This window comes from Dendropsophus ebraccatus, chromosome 2 (assembly GCF_027789765.1).
Source record: "Dendropsophus ebraccatus isolate aDenEbr1 chromosome 2, aDenEbr1.pat, whole genome shotgun sequence".
Lineage (NCBI taxonomy): Eukaryota > Metazoa > Chordata > Amphibia > Anura > Hylidae > Dendropsophus > Dendropsophus ebraccatus.
This window is the reverse complement of record NC_091455.1, coordinates 118,197,766-118,214,505: the sequence shown is the minus strand read 5'-3', so window position 1 is coordinate 118,214,505 and position 16,740 is coordinate 118,197,766. Positions and strand designations below refer to the sequence as shown.

At 42.4% G+C, this 16,740-nt stretch overlaps 1 protein-coding gene across 2 annotated transcripts in view; it reads right to left on the bottom strand.

The window, feature by feature from the left end:
• The window catches only part of TMEFF1 (transmembrane protein with EGF like and two follistatin like domains 1), a 186,453-nt gene extending 173,298 nt beyond the window's left edge, over positions 1-13,155 (bottom strand). Inside the window, exon 1 of one of the 2 annotated variants that reach the window (XM_069960267.1) lies at positions 12,658-13,155. In XM_069960267.1, the coding sequence (XP_069816368.1) occupies positions 12,658-12,820 (163 nt within the window). In that variant the 5' untranslated portion in view covers positions 12,821-13,155. Of the gene's footprint in view, positions 1-8,230; positions 8,390-12,657 lie in introns of those variants that run through there. The other variant, XM_069960269.1, reaches the window with a different exon arrangement.
• Positions 13,156-16,740: the final 3,585 nt, after the last annotated feature.

Genomic DNA, 16,740 nt, shown 5'->3' with positions numbered 1-16,740 from the left:
TTGGTAGATATATTTCGTTTCCTAAAGTTATTCAATTTGATTCTGAAGCATATCTATACCTTCAAAAGAATAAAATGAAAAATGACATAGTTCTGAAAGATGAACCCTTCAGAGAGGCGACAATGTGATTGTTGGTCTCTCACTGCTGTTACTGAGCCCCATCATGGTCCCACAGCACATGGTGATCAGAGATTGGCTGTTAACTTCCCTTAATTCCCTGGCCTATCACTGGACAATACATATTCCTCTCTGATATGCCATGACATGGTGCCGGAGAAAGTGCTCAAGACAGAACAGACTGGCACTGTGCTGGGGGTTGATTTACAATACACTATTATAGATGGCATGTGGGGGGTGTAACATGAAGATCCTGAGCGCTAACATAAAATGTGTAACATGGTCGCCCCCTGCCAAATATATATCTACTGATCTTCTTATATATAGAAAAGCCTATGGGCTCCCTAGGGAGTAGGGTCTGACTATGACTGCCCCCTTGCATACCCCTACAGAGACAGCTAGAAATGTGTAAAAACCCTCTAGAATACACTGTATGTACATGTCTTTTGCAAGAACAGATGATGAAACAGATGTTGTCTATGTCTATTTAGTAATGTAATATTACCAATATTTTATTGAGAATTATTGGAAAAAATGAATTGACTTTTTATATTCTGTTCTCAGAGCTCATCACATCTATGATACTGGAGATAACTATCATATAAAGCATATGCAAATGCACTGTACTGTATTCAGTGACACGAAGACATAATGAGCACAGTGTTCTGTGTGTGCAGAATCAGGAAACAGTGTCATTACTGTGGGACTTTGTGTAGCAGATAAAAGTTATAGTAAATAATTGAAGACATGGGGTGAAGCTCTTCTATCTGGCTCTTTCCTACTGGCCCTGTGGCTCACATCCAGGAAGCTTTACCTATTGAAGCTACTATCTTTACAGGGATATTGTAGAAATGAGAACAAGTCAAGTGTTCATTTCAAAAAGTCAGAATGTTACAAAGAGGATAAGACTTTGAAGGACTAAAGTGGCAAATAAATCCTAATAGCTACACAAATCGCAGAGCTGAAATCATAATGGAGGAAAAAAGTATCAGACGTGGTTAAAGGTAATACCATTTTTTATACAGAAGACTGGGATTGGTGACCTACATGGTTTAAAAAAAACTCTTCTGTCTTATTGAGGTACTTCAGGTTATCAGAATCTTCAGCTTGGCCATTTAGCCTGACAGAAGATGGTGCCATTCTGTTTCTGAGATGTCTGTTAGCTCTAGTGATGTGAGGCAAATAGCTATCCTATTTCCAATGTCCATTCAGTTCCCTGTATTTATGGAACTAGCCCCTTTAAGAAGGCTTTAGAAGCCGCCATCATATTCCTTTAGGTTAATCATGTTATAGGATCAAATCTGTGTATTCCTATTGTGTATAATATGTTGGTGTTTATGGAGAGAATACAGCCTTCCTATATTATTCAATACTCAACGGTATTATCACAGTAAAGTGACATAAAATTCCACAAAACTTTAACTAGTGAATTTAGTCTAATCAGAATTATCCCACCATTTTCATCATTGCACTACTTATCTAAGCCCATTACAAGCAATTTATGGGGCATAGACAAACATCAAAGCACAATGTCATTTAAAGGAATTTTATTTCATAAGTACATTCCTTTATTGTATAGAATATTAAAGTATACCTGTACTTCTAGACAAACTGTCATGTTTTTTTGTGTACATGAGGAATAAACACTATTTTTGCCCACTTTCTGTCTTGTTTTACCCCTCTGCAAGCTCTATATCTAATTAACAGCTTATCTAGCTCCAGAGTGGGTGGAGACTACCTACTAAGATCTTTTCCATGGACAGGATACACAAACAACAAGAGTTCCTGCCTCCCTACTTCTCTACAGCAAATGCTCAAAGGTAGCAGCAGGATGGAGGACATTACAGAACAGTAATAAGCAGTGTAAACTAAGAATCCAGTACTGGGGTGACACTGTAATACAGGAAGGTCTCTGTGTTTTCAGCACTCTCTCAGCATTCCTTCGCCACCAGTGCTAACACCTAGACATCCGTTCTCTTACTTCTGTCACTTCCATTCTCTCGGCCAATCACTAGAGATGAGCGCAACTTGAGCTTGCAGACTCCCTAGGAAGGCATCCAACTTCTTCAGCCACTGGTAATCAATAACCGAGCGATCGGACTCGACCATGCTCGAGTTGTGCTCATCCTTACCAATCACATGAGATCACATACTGCTCTCTGTTATGCCAATGACATAGTGCGGATGTCTGCACTTGACTGAGTGCACTGGACTGAACAGACTGGCACTGTTATAGAAGATGTACTATATTATAGGTGGCACGTGGGTTAACTGATACACTCGGTTTGCAGGGTACTATGCGAGGAGAAAGGAAAGAAACAGCAGCAGCAGTACAGCAGAAAAGAGGTGGCACCAAGAAAGACTGATGTTTTTTAAGCTACAGTCCAGGAAAGGCAGCAGTGCTGCTTGTTGTCATTTGCAAATTATTGGTCCTTTTCTGATTGCCCAATCATTCTAATAGCCATCTGGAGCCCTGCACCATATTATTAGCTATATGACCATACTAGGAATGAGATGGTTTTGGAGAGTAAAAGTTTCTTGATGATAATGCCACAGAACCATATTAGATTTAAATGTTTTTTTACACCTTAGCATATAAACATTGGTTTTATTACAACCTCCAAACAAATTCTATATTTCAATCTACATAACAGGCAGAGCTTTGTACACAATCCATCCAGCTGGAATTAGAAATAGACATGAACAGCGCTCATGTGACAGATACTATAGTCACATAAAATATATTATTAGTAAGCAACTGCTGGCAGCAACATCAGTCAGCACATGATCCCACCTAATGACCTCAAGGAAAAAGCGGGCCTGGTCTCCAGCCTAACAAAGGACCCCAGTCCGCTCCTGCTTTCTTGGCTGGCTGATAAAAAAAGATCTGACATAAAGCTTCACTGAAGCAGAGAATCAATAATTGCTCACAGCTCCAAGCAAGTTGTCCCTCAAAACAATCTTCTCAGGGAAAACACAGAAAATCTAAGCATCTGAGTAAATTTGCCTTTCAATTCGCCTAAGAAGTGATTAAAAAGCCATTTACTCAGACAAGTCTCTTACTTCCATGGGGGGTAACAGCATCATTTTCTTTCTTGTCAGCTAAAACAAATACAGTACAAGCTGACTGTACAGAAGCAAAAACATATAATAGCAGTAATAGAAAGCAGCAGAAAGCCTACATAGTACTGTAGATTTCTACACATAATGCAGCATGGGCTCTAAATAATTATGGGATGAGTGAATTACAATAGATGAGCTATTTATTATACAGAAAATCAACACTGGCTGCAATTCTTGTAATAGAACTACCTTCACAATACAGTCTAATTTCATACTTTAAATGGAATCTGTCAGCTGCAGTCTACATCAAACTGCTGAAACTGTTAGATAGCTATTAGGGCAAGAAGACACATGGTACCTTTCATATATCCAGCTGTGCTTCCAGAATGTAGAAAAGAGAGATTGTTTATGGTAGTTGAATCTATATGTGACAATATGACATGATAGTAATAAAGGAATGGAATGTAACCTGTGGGGTACTTGCCGGGCGCTGTGTAGCTAGATATATATATAGTGGAGATTTGGTAGTTTTGGGGGGGGGGGGGGGGTCAAGTTAGGGCGTCATTGTGCATTCCAATCTGCCATTACAATACTAGCAACTGATTGTGCCGGTGAGCTCGGCAGTGAGTGGGCTGAGGCTCAAGGCATGAGGCCAAGTGGTATACTAATATTTTGTAAAGAAATGTCTGTATGGATGAAAACGTGCTTAACCTGGCTGTCTGGGGGAGACTACAGACCATAATATATGGGCTGTGGGAACCCGTGGATTGCAGAGGGCTGTTGTTCATGGGACCTGTGTGGCGGGTCCGTGGATAATGGGAATGATTGAGAATTGCTCCATCTTAGATCAGTGTTGCCCTTGATAAGGATGGGGCTGGCAGGGATGGAGCTTAAAGTGGTTGGTTGAGGGTGTTTAAGTTTAACTTGATTTTTCTTTAATGGACATTCGTATTTTTGGCCTAATACGAGGTGGTGGAGAAGGTTCGGTCTGGTCAATTATGGTCGGGCCTCCCTGGCTCCTGGTGCGGCGGGGGGGGTCAGTTATGCTGGCACCCGTTGGGTTGAGATAAGTAAAATAAGAGAGAGGTAATAAGAGAAAGGGTGGACGGTAAGGGAAGATGTGTAATCACTGGGTCGGGCGCCCTTCAGGTCTGACCCCACAATAAAAAAAAGAAAGAAAAGAAAATAGTTTTATTCTACAGTATCAAGAGTCAAAGAGGCTTTCCCAAGTTCCTGCTGTGCAGCAAGCTGTAACACCTCCTTATATCCCCCTCCCATACCTGTCCATGCTAAGAATTCAGCTTCCAGGTGTCAATTTCCTTTCACTTTACATATGCCCCGTTATGGAGGATTGAGATTTTTCCTTGATTCATGTACGAGTATTATGAAGGAAGGAGAGGAGGAGTACACTATTATTGATCACTAAAAGCCACAACTATTTAGCGCTTTAAAGCACTGTTGCAGTTATAAATAACACAAAACCTCTCTGGAATTTAGCTTTTTGCCATTTATCAAATGCACTTGAACTGGCTATACCAATATGGGATATATGGAATGCATTATATTTTACATGGTATCTGATACTAAGACCAACATATTCAAAATCATCTTGTATTTGTTTTCTTTCTATATAATGTGTTACCCTAAACTTCTAGTGGAGTACATAGAATTTTTTTGCATATTTCCCTTTTATTCTGCATTCTTGGCACCCTGAATCTGCATGCACGCACCATCTTCCCATATTTTCTATTGTCTCACTATAAGTGACTGTAAAAAGCCTAGAATGAGTGAAAGTAGCTCAAGGTATCCTCCCCACATGAATTGGTAGTTACCCAGAAGGCAAGTGGCTGCTAGGAAACCTCAAGTGGCCCTACATGCAGAGTACAATATACAGTAAAAGAGCTGCAAAAAGAGAGACAAAATGGAGCTAACCAAAGTAGAGTAGTGAATCCCCTGGTAGGTCCAGACTTACACAATAACAGGCCCAAAAAGTAAGGCAGAAGACAAAACCATTATTGGTACGTTCACACCGGATCCGCAGCAGATTTCATTTAATTAACTGAACACAGCATCAAATCTGCACCATCAAATCTGCTGCGGATCCTGTAGGTGCGGATCCTGTAGGTGCGGATCCTGTAGGTGCGGATCCTGTAGGTGCGGATCCTATGTTCACACTACGTAAATCTACGGCCAAAGTTCTCGCCGCAGAACTACAGCCGTAGAGTTGCGGGGTGGAACATAGCATTATTTGCTATGGGATCCTGGCCGGAGCGTACACACATCGTGTGCACTCCGGACGGTTCCCATACGGCGCCGCAAACAACTGACAGGTCCATTATTTGCAGACGGAATTCAATGAATTCCTCCCACAGAAGGACCTGTCAGTTCACACAGTGAAGCGAGCGGTTCCGGCCACTTGCTTCACTGTGTGCTATGGGAAGCTCTGATGCGGGCGCGCCGATGCGCCCGCATCAGAGCTCCACGGAGGAAAGATCATCCGGCCGGTACTTAAGTACCGGCCGTGATGATCCGGGCTGAGACCGGCCGTTCCATGACCTGGACGGAGTCACGGAACGGCCGGTCTCATACAAAGTGTGAACATGGCCTAAAGCTGATTTGGAACCAATAACTGCTGCTAGATACAGTTCTTATTGAGCTGATTAACAAATAAAGTACTAGAATTTATTAATGAAATATAATAAATTTTTAAGCAGAATGTATTGCCTAGATTTGTCTTTACTAACTGGATACAGATACTGGAATATGTTCTTGTTTCTCATCTGTTTCTATTTTCTAATTGTTATTGTTTTAATTTTAGTTGTAGTCCATTATTATAGGGGCTGCCATCTTGCCTAAGCTGTTTTAGGCTGGGTTCACACGCTGTATGACAGTGGCCGTGTCACAGAACGACCGATGTCTATAAAGTTGACCCCGGCCCGTAATGCAGTAGCAGTCGGATGAACTTCATTTCTTTTTAATTGGAATGCGGGCGCATTCTGGTGTGCCCGCATTACAATTAACCATAGCAGACAATGTAAAGTGTATACTGTAATGTAGATATGTAATAATTATTTGTATTTTGTTACGGTATTAGAGTTAGGTTTAATGTTTAAGCATGCTTTTGTAATACATGACTTCTGTACCAAATTTAAAGGGGTTGTCTAAATCTTTAATTCAGCGTGAAACATGACATTAAAGGACAACTCCCACAAAAATTTTTTTTTGCTCATTTAACACACATTACAAAGTTATATAACTTTGTAATGTGGTTAAATACCCGGCCTGGCCCCCTTCCCCCACTTTCGGACCCCCGACCCCCCACCCCGGAAGTTAAAGAATGTATACATTACCTATTACGATCGTCACGGTCCTCTTCTCCGGGGTGGCATCTGGTGACGACGACGTCAGAGCCGAGGGGCGGTCCGGGTCTTCTTCCTCCTCGGCGTCTTCATGCAAAGTGAATGGGGATGAAAAGGCTGCTGGTGCACATGCGCACCAGCAGCCTTTTCATTGGCTGGAGCGCATCACATGGCTTCCAGCTTGCTCAGCCCTGATTGGCTGAGCTTGCTGGAAGCCATGTGATGCGCTCCAGCCAATGAAAAGGCTGCCGGTGCGCAAGCGCACTGGCAGCCTTTTCCATCCCCTGGACCCGGAAGTCGGAGACATCGCTGGATGGCGGACGGCGGCGACGGAGAGGCGGACGGCGGGCGAATCGAGTGGCGATCGTCACCGGAGAGATGGTGAGTATGGTGTCTGTGTGTGTCTGTGTTTTTTTTTTTTTTGGGGTCCCGCGGGAGTTGTCCTTTAAAGAGGTTTTCCAAGCTAAAATAACTCTCTGTATTGGTACCTGTTGGGAGGGGGGGGGGTATTTATATTTATCTCCTAGACCCATTACACAGCCATAGGCTGTATTCAAGGTTTCCAGGCAGCCCTAGGGTTGCATCCAACTTCTCCCACCACCAGGAGTCAAATGACAGATGTTTCGGGTTTCGCAAACTGTTGTGTTCCTGGACACTAACCTCCTCTGTCTGTGTGTCTTTAAAGTCTACCTTCTGAGACAAGAGATGGGGGGGTGATAGCACAATGAAAGCATCATGTGCGGACATGACCAATAACTGCACATGCACACGTGCCCTCTTGTCTTGAAAGGTATACGTTCCAAGATAAGCTGAGAGGGAAGAAGTGAGTGTTGGGGAGCAGTATTGATAAGAAAGTAAGCTGTTACACCCAGGCCTTACTGCTTAATGGGACACAAATGCTCCGTTAGTATAAATCTCACATCACCCCAGTCATAGATTATGCACTGGGGCCCAAAAGCTTCAGCTTATATTTCTTATCCTTTTTTTTTCAATAATGTCTGTGTTCTATATGAGTTTTTAGCAAATGTTTGGTATTGATTAATGGCTATGTACATTATACAGAAATATGCAGGCTTTCTGGTGCTGCATTCTTCACACTTCACTATGCTCAGTATGAGATGACTGTCAACACTCTAATTGAAACCATGTAACTACCATTTAACAAAAGCTGGTAAAATGAAACCTGCTCAAACTGAGACCTATAGGAAGGATATTGTTTAGCTACAGAACAGGTGGCAAAACAGACTGCAAATGAGGTCTGTCTAGAGCTGTTCAAGCGCAAAGAACATTTCCACTGCACATTGGGATCTTGGACGCGTTCTTCACTTAAACCGCACTGATTTAAGAAACAACATGATTGTTGTAAATTTTGTTGCCAAGAGAAAATAAATACATCCCACTACCATAAAACCCACTTATTACATATTATTATATAGCAATGTCTAACAGGAAATGTATGAAAAGTGGTACGGATAAAAGTGACGCTGTTACCCATTCAACTATTAAGACCAGGTCTCTAAAATTCTCTGATGCTCCAGAGGTTTTCCATATCTCCCCATGTATGTGCCACTTCTCAGATACTCATTGCACTGATTCTAATCTTACAACAACCAATTGATGGATTAACTTTCTTATTGTCATTTATATTCTAGATAGGGTGAGTAATGTCAAAAGATTCACCGAAGATTCACCTTAGTACTCAGCACAGGTTACTGTTGTCAAATGGTACAACCAAGGCCTCGATTATGGATATCTCCTTATGAAGATGAATTCTTCCTTAATTATAATAATGTACAGGAAACACATTGCAACTGCTGAGGATGCTAAACAGATAACAGAGAACTGCTATTCTGATGGCTCCCAGGCCTCACCTACCAGGTTACTATAATGCGTTGTTCCCATAACAACTGCCTGTTCAGCCAATTACTGGTCACAGTAGTGACCTGTCCCAGTCAGTGACTGGCTGAGTGGCTGTTCTCGTGGGGAGGGCACATCACAAAAACTAGGAAAACATGGTAACGAAGTAGGGACAAAGAGATATTAATAGCTGTAGAGGATTGGGGTAGATGAGTATGACATGGTTTTTTTGTAAGCTTTTATAGAAAAATCTGTCTCTGGACAAACTCTTTAAGAGGGTTTTCTTATTCTTTTCAGATTCAGATTTCCTTTCTTAAGCAGGATCAGACAAGACAAAAAAAAAAGTATTTTTTGTCTGGTCAAATCCTGCTAAATAAATCAACACCAGACAAAAACCAGACAGACCCCATTTAGGCCAATAGGAACTCTCAGGGTCCATTGGTGTTCATTGTGCTCCAATTTCTTGCCCAAAATGGAATCTGCGACCCAAACATAGCCTTATGAGAATAAATTCAATGCAGTGTAATGAGACTTTTGACAATAATACCTGCTTATGCATTTTCAACAGATTTTGTTAAGGATGCCTTCACACACAACGAATCCGCAACAGATCCAGTGCCAGTTCATCCCTATGAGAATACGTAATCACAGTGGGATTGCCCGCTGCGAGTATGTAAGTTAACCCCCCCACACCGGCCGGAGCATACATCACCTGCTCCCCACTCTGGCTTTCTTAGGGGGTTCTCGGCTGCACGTCCCGCTCAGCCAAGCGGGACGAGCAGACGCCGGGAGCCCCCGAAGCAAGCCAGAGCGGGGAGGAGGTGATGTATGTTCCAGCCGGTGTGGGGGGGTTAACTTACATACTTGACATCCAGCTGTGAGTATGTATTCTCATAGAGATGAACTGGCATTCGATCCGCAGCGGATTTCTCAGCGTGAAAAACGCTGCGGATCTGGTGTGTAAAGGCAACCTTAAAGCGTCTTCCATTGAGAAAATAATATTTTTTTTTTAAATGATGAGTTCTCACCTGCTGCCTGATTCCTGCTGCTGCCATTCTGTGTTGACAAACAGGAAATGCCAATCACTTGCTAAGGCAGGTCACCACTGTAGTCAGTGATCGGCAAATAAGACATCTCCTGCATCTCAGCACATCACCTATAGCAGTGAGCAATGGTGACCAAAGCACCGACGGACTGGCAGCAGCAGGGGACTGGGAGACATATGTATAAGTGAACAATTGTGCATGTCAAATAGGCGTGTCACCATGCACTGATACTGTCAGACTGTGTACACACTCGCCTTATTGACAAGGGGAATCAAAACACCCAGTCCTTGATTCATTCATATATTCCATAAGAAAATATGATACCAAATTGCCTTTTTTTCACGAGGAATAGAACTGGTAACTGACAGGTCTATGGTAGATAAAACCTGAGCGTGAAACAATGTTTCTCATACATAAGAATGTATGAAAAACAGGCCTAATAGAATTGTAAAAATCTCAATTTTCAGTTATAGCTAAATCTGGTGACAACCAATATGGCCAAAATTACATCTGCTACGTGAGTTGTCACCTAACTTACTCTGATTCCTCTGCAGTGATACAACCCATGCTTTCTATGCACATTGGTATTTGGGATATAGCTCAAGAGAAAATTCAAGACCAAAACTGGACAATTCAAAGACTTTATTGTTTTAGGGGAAATGCTCTTTAAATGTAGTTGGGGGGGGGGGGTTCACTTATACAAAGGTTAAGCAGTTGTCTTTATCATTCTTGTATTAGATCATGTTTCCTCAAGCACTATTAATACAGTTATTTGAACTTTAAAGTAATTTTTTCCAGATTGATTTTCTAATCCGGGACCACAAGGTCAGTTCATGCTGAGACTTCCTTCCAGCCGAGCAAAGTGTCAATCTTTGAATTAAAGAAGCTTCTCCTTGCAGGTTTTCACAGTAGGAAATAGGATAAATTGTTCCTGGTACAGTCATACACATTTTAATAGTGACCTATATACTGTGTTAAACCCAGCTGTTAATAAGTGGAACTTGCTAACCTGATAACCTCTCTGTATGGAAAACTAAGGGAGAAATAGGACACTTCATACAGATGTAATATAAGGGTAAAACGCAGAAAATATTGTTATAGAGTGTTCCTCCAGAAGTCATTACTGCTAGACTATCACCTCACCATTCAGGCTTTACCTCACATTGTTCAGTCATTGCTCTACCCCTGTATCTAAATATCCTGGACAATGCAAAGTGGCATGTTACATCCCCGCCATGGCACACAGCACCAAGGGCACATGATCTACCAGCCCTACCACTGGCCTATCCACTGTCTGTCTTCATCAGGGGATATACCTTAGCTTTTCTAGACTCTAAAATGTCAAATCCAGCCAGCTATGTAGTCATCCATCTTCTCCCATGAAGCTACACAGGCTGATATTCTACTTAGGACAACCCAGCTGTGGGTAACCATACTGGTTGTCATCTAGCTTTCCAACATATGTAAATTATGTTTTTTAATTGTACATGGGACAATTATTTCCAATCGTATCTCTTATGTCATTTTTTTTTATTATAAAATATGTTCAGAAATAAAGCTATCCGTTTGCTTGAATCCCCCACAATACATACCTGCTCTACAATACAGCCCTAATAATAAATAGATTCATTTCTCTGTATAAAATTTGACATGCTAGCAAAGCTAACAGATGTTGATTTTCAGCCAACAAGCATAACATCCACGTAGCAATGAAAGTGGTTCTGCCTACCAGTGAGGGAAACAAATCAGTCCTATATTTATTTTATGACTCCATTCAATTACATGGCTTCTATGTGCCTGCATTAATACATATTAGGTTACGCCTTGTATCCAGGAGACTTTGATAAAGAAATCCACCATTATGAGTGATTAGCATACGTTGCAGTTATTATGCCATTGTTAAGCGCCCCTTAGGGGATGAAAAGAAATTAACCCAACACGAATAAATGAGCTTGACCAAAACTTCATATTAAGTCAAGTACACAGCAGCAGCAGCACAGGCATGCATCAATGAATCCTAAACAGAGGACATTGAAGAGTTCCCCAATGTAATGTTACCCTTCTATGACTGGCACCAGGACTGTGGTTCTGATGGGCACAAAAGCCCTGACATATGATGACTGGACAGAAGCAGATGCTGAGGCTTCATATAATTTATTTTATGTGCCCACAACAATCAGCTTTCTGTCATAATACTAAGGGTCACATCACGTGGCCAATTCCGGGTTCATTTGGCCACTTCCACCAGAAAGTGACAGAAAGAGCCCAGTAAAATCCACCAAGGGGTGCGGCTTGCTTATTAATGACTCCTGCCATGCACCTGCCAGTGGCCAAGCTCTGATGGATCATCTGCCTACACACTGGAAGAGCACACAGGGAGCCGCACATCCTATTGTTCACAAAGACAGGGATATACCAAAACAATAGTGCTGCTGCCTTACACTCTGGACCCCTGGTTTATTTATTTATTTGAAACAATAGGAAGTCCTATGAGCAGAAATCCATATATAAAAAAGCTCCCATATTCACATATGCCATAGATAGTCTAAAGACTGGGGCATCCCAGTTACATTGTGTAATTCTTACAATGATACAGTATTCATTTGTACACAGATATAATAGAAGCAGCCAGATGGTATTTGCCATGTGATTTGTGGGGCTTCTATGGGGACCTAAAGATACATATATAGGGACTTATAGATACATAGATGGGGACCTATAGACACATATATGAGGACATGTAGATACATAGATGAGGACCTATAAGTACATATATGAGGACCTATAGATACATATATGGGGACCTATAGATACATAGATGAGGACATATAGATACATAGATGAGGACATATAGATACATATATGAGGACCTATAGATACATAGATGGGGACCTATATATATACATATATGGGGACCTATAGATACATAGATGGGGACCTATATATACATATATGGGGACCTATAGATAGCTATATGGGGACCTATAGATACATATATGAGGAAATATAGGTAGATATATGGGGACCTATAGATAGATATATGAGGAAATATAGGTAGAGATATGAGAAAATATAGATACAGATATGGGAACATATAGATAGATAGATGTGGACCTATAGATAGACATATGAGGACCCCCAGGCAGCTCTGGGGAGAGCCAGCACTAGCACTGCCTGCCATCCGCTAGGCTGGTACACAAGCACGGGCACGGTACCTGAGCAGTTGATGCCCTTGCCTTTGCCGTTCTGGCACTCGCTGGGCAGCTGGTTGGACGCCTGGACGCCGGAGAAGGCGAGGAAGAAGACCAGCACTGAAGACGTGGACCACAGAGCCAGAGGTGCCAGCCGCCGGGAGGAAGGGGGGGACGAGGCGTCCATGGCGAGGAGGAGCGGGATGCTGCTGGGGCTACAAGCGGCTGGAGAGAGCAGGGGACCGGCAGGCTCGGGCAGGCCACGAGCATCAATGAGTGCACACGGCGCACGGCAGCAGCGGGCTCTCACTCTTCATCCCCCGCAGCCGTCTCTCGGTTACTCCTGGGATATGAGAAGAGCCAGGGATGTCCAGGGCAGCACATAGGGCACAGTCCACCTCCCCCAGCACCTCACAGGAGGCTGTCAGCCATCCTCAGGACCATGCTAGAGAGAAAGGAGCAGTGTTACCTCCCAGTGGCGGCTGCCGGGCCCCTCCCTTCCCTGATTGCCCCTTCACCGCCCGCCCGCCCGGCTTATTGTTCCAAGCAGCAGAGCGACTGTCACCAGCCACTAGATGGTTGCAATACGTGTGGCTTCTCCTAACAACAAAGAGACCGAGTGGGGCAGGAGGGGAGGGGAGGAGGAGGGGGAGGAGGAGAAGATGAAGGGGGGGCCACGTGACTCCAGCCCCCTTGCCTCTCCTTGCAGCCTGTAGTAAACCCCACATGATGTTCATCATAAGAACTTACTACTGAACTGAGCTGTGCATGCATGCTACATGACTGGAGAGGGGGTCACATGATCAATGCTACACTGGGAAGCTGAGCTAACCACTACAACTCCTGGGTGGCCACATAATACTGGGAATAGCACCCATTGCATTGGTAGGTATTATAGTGTATGCTCTTCTAACACAGTCACCCCCACTAGTGTTACTAGCCTTCTGCCAATATGCAGGATATCAGATTCACCCAACTGGGTATGATGCGGCTGACATCAAAGAGAGACAACTGTGGTACAATATCATTTCTGCTTTTATGTTTTTGCTAATTCACATCCATGAATAAAGAAATAAATGTATGTGCTATGGCTGACACCAGAGAGTACTAGCCTGAGAAACTATTTATGGAAATACTAAGGGGGGGGGGGGGGGATTTTATATGTTCTCCTCCAGTTTCTCCACAAGTAATTTCACCATATTAAAGGAGAAGTCCGGTATTTTCTAAAAGCCAGCAGGGGCATGGGGGACCCCCACCGGAAATTATTTTCAAATGAGTTGTGATAACAGTGTCGGACAAGGGTACCTGGGGCCCACCAGAGGAAATGATCCTTGGGATCCACCAATATACAACCAGTGAGACACAACATGCTGACCCCGTCCTTTCCTGAATTCTTCTGTATCTGTTACAAATCCCTTGTGGACAACATTTTCAGTCTAACTAAAACTCTGAGAAACCCCTACATTTATACAGCTTTCAGGGTATGCTGGGAGTTGTAGTTTCTGAGAGGACAACCCTATAATAAATCTCTGTGTGCAGAGTCTCCTGGTGGCTGCAATCTGTGGGTGACAACCATCAGCCTGGTACGTCCAGCAAAACATCTGTCTACAGCGGCAGTTATCAGAGGATTGTACTACTGTACTACAACTCCCAGCATATCCTGAGGGCTGCAGACTGTCAGTAAATGCTGAGAGTTGTAGTGCCTGCTGTTGTAGTTGGGTCCTATGTGTAGTGCAGCTGTTGTAGTTGGGTCCTATGTGTATTATACACTGGATGCTTTGTGGCATATAAAAATACATAGATCTGTGGGGGCTCAGTGTAGGGAAGTGACCCCAGAACATCACTAATAGAGAATAGAACAAAAACATTTACCCTACCATATTATCACCATACCGTCACACTGTTACCATATTATCACCATACCGTCACACTGTTACCATATTATCACCATACCGTCACACTGTTACCATATTATCAGCATACCATCACACTGTTACCATATTACCACCATACCGTCACACTGTTACCATATTATCACCATATGTCACACTGTTACCATATTATCACCATACTGTCACACTGTTACCATATTATCACCATACCGTCACACTGTTACCATATTACCACCATACCGTCACACTGTTACCATATTATCACCATACCGTCACACTGTTACCATATTATCACCATACCGTCACACTGTTACCATATTATCACCATACTGTCACACTGTTAGCATATTATCACCATACCGCCACACTGTTACCATATTACCACCATACCGTCACACTGTTACCATATTATCACCATATGTCACACTGTTACCATATTATCACCATACCGCCACACTGTTACCATATTACCACCATACCGTCACACTGTTACCATATTACCACCATACCGTCACACTGTTACCATATTATCACCATACCGTCACACTGTTACCATATTATCACCATACCGTCACACTGTTTCCATATTATCACCATACTGTCACACTGTTACCATATTATCACCATACCGTCACACTGTTACCATATTATCACCATATGTCACACTATTACCATATTATCACCATACTGTCACACTGTTACCATATTTTCACCATACTGTCACACTGTTACCATATTATCACCCTACCGTCACACTGTTACCATATTATCACCATACCGTCACACTGTTACCATATTATCACCATACTGTCACACTGTTACCATATAATCACCATATGTCACACTGTTACCATATTTTCACCATACTGTCACACTGTTACCATATTATCACCCTACCGTCACACTGTTACCATATTATCACCATACTGTCACACTGTTACCATATTATCACCCTACCGTCACACTGTTACCATATTATCACCATACTGTCACACTGTTACCATATTATCCCCGTACTGTCACTGTTACCATATTATCACCTTACCGTCACACTGTTACCATATTATCACCATACTGTCACACTGTTACCATATTATCACCATACCGTCACACTGTTACCATATTATCACCATACTGTCACACTGTTACCATATTATCACCCTACCGTCACACTGTTACCATATTATCACCATACTGTCACACTGTTACCATATTATCCCCGTACTGTCACTGTTACCATATTATCACCTTACCGTCACACTGTTACCATATTATCACCATACGGTCACACTGTTACCATATTATCACCATACCGTCACACTGTTACCATATTATCACCATACTGTCACACTGTTACCATATTATCACCATACTGTCACACTGTTACCATATTATCCCCGTACTGTCACTGTTACCATATTATCACCATACCGTCACACTGTTACCACATTATCACCATACCGTCACACTGTTACCATATTATCACCATACCGTCATACTGTTACCATATTATCCCCGTACTGTCACTGTTACCATATTATCACCATACCGTCACACTGTTACCATATCACCATACCGTCACACTGTTACCATATTATCACCATATGTCACACTGTTACCATATTATCACCATACTGTCACACTGTTACCATATTATCACCATACTGTCACACTGTTACCATATTATCACCCTACCGTCACACTGTTACCATATTATCACCATACTGTCACACTGTTAGCATATTATCACCATACCGTCACACTGTTACCATATTATCACATACCACCACTCTGTTACCATATTATCACCATACCGTCACACTGTTACCATATTATCACCATACTGTCACACTGTTACCATATTATCACCCTACCGTCACACTGTTACCATATTATCACCATACTGTCACACTGTTAGCATATTATCACCATACCGTCACACTGTTACCATATTATCACATACCGCCACTCTGTTACCATATTATCACCATACCGTCACACTGTTACCATATTATCACCATACCGTCACACTGTTACCACATTATCACCATACCGTCACACTGATAACCATATTATCACCATACTCTCACACTGTAACCAAATCCAGAAAACCAAGAACAATATTACCAATAATACCTATATATAAGAAACAAATATTATCACCCCACCGTGGCAACACCATTACCACCACATACAGTAGTTACTAAGGGGACAT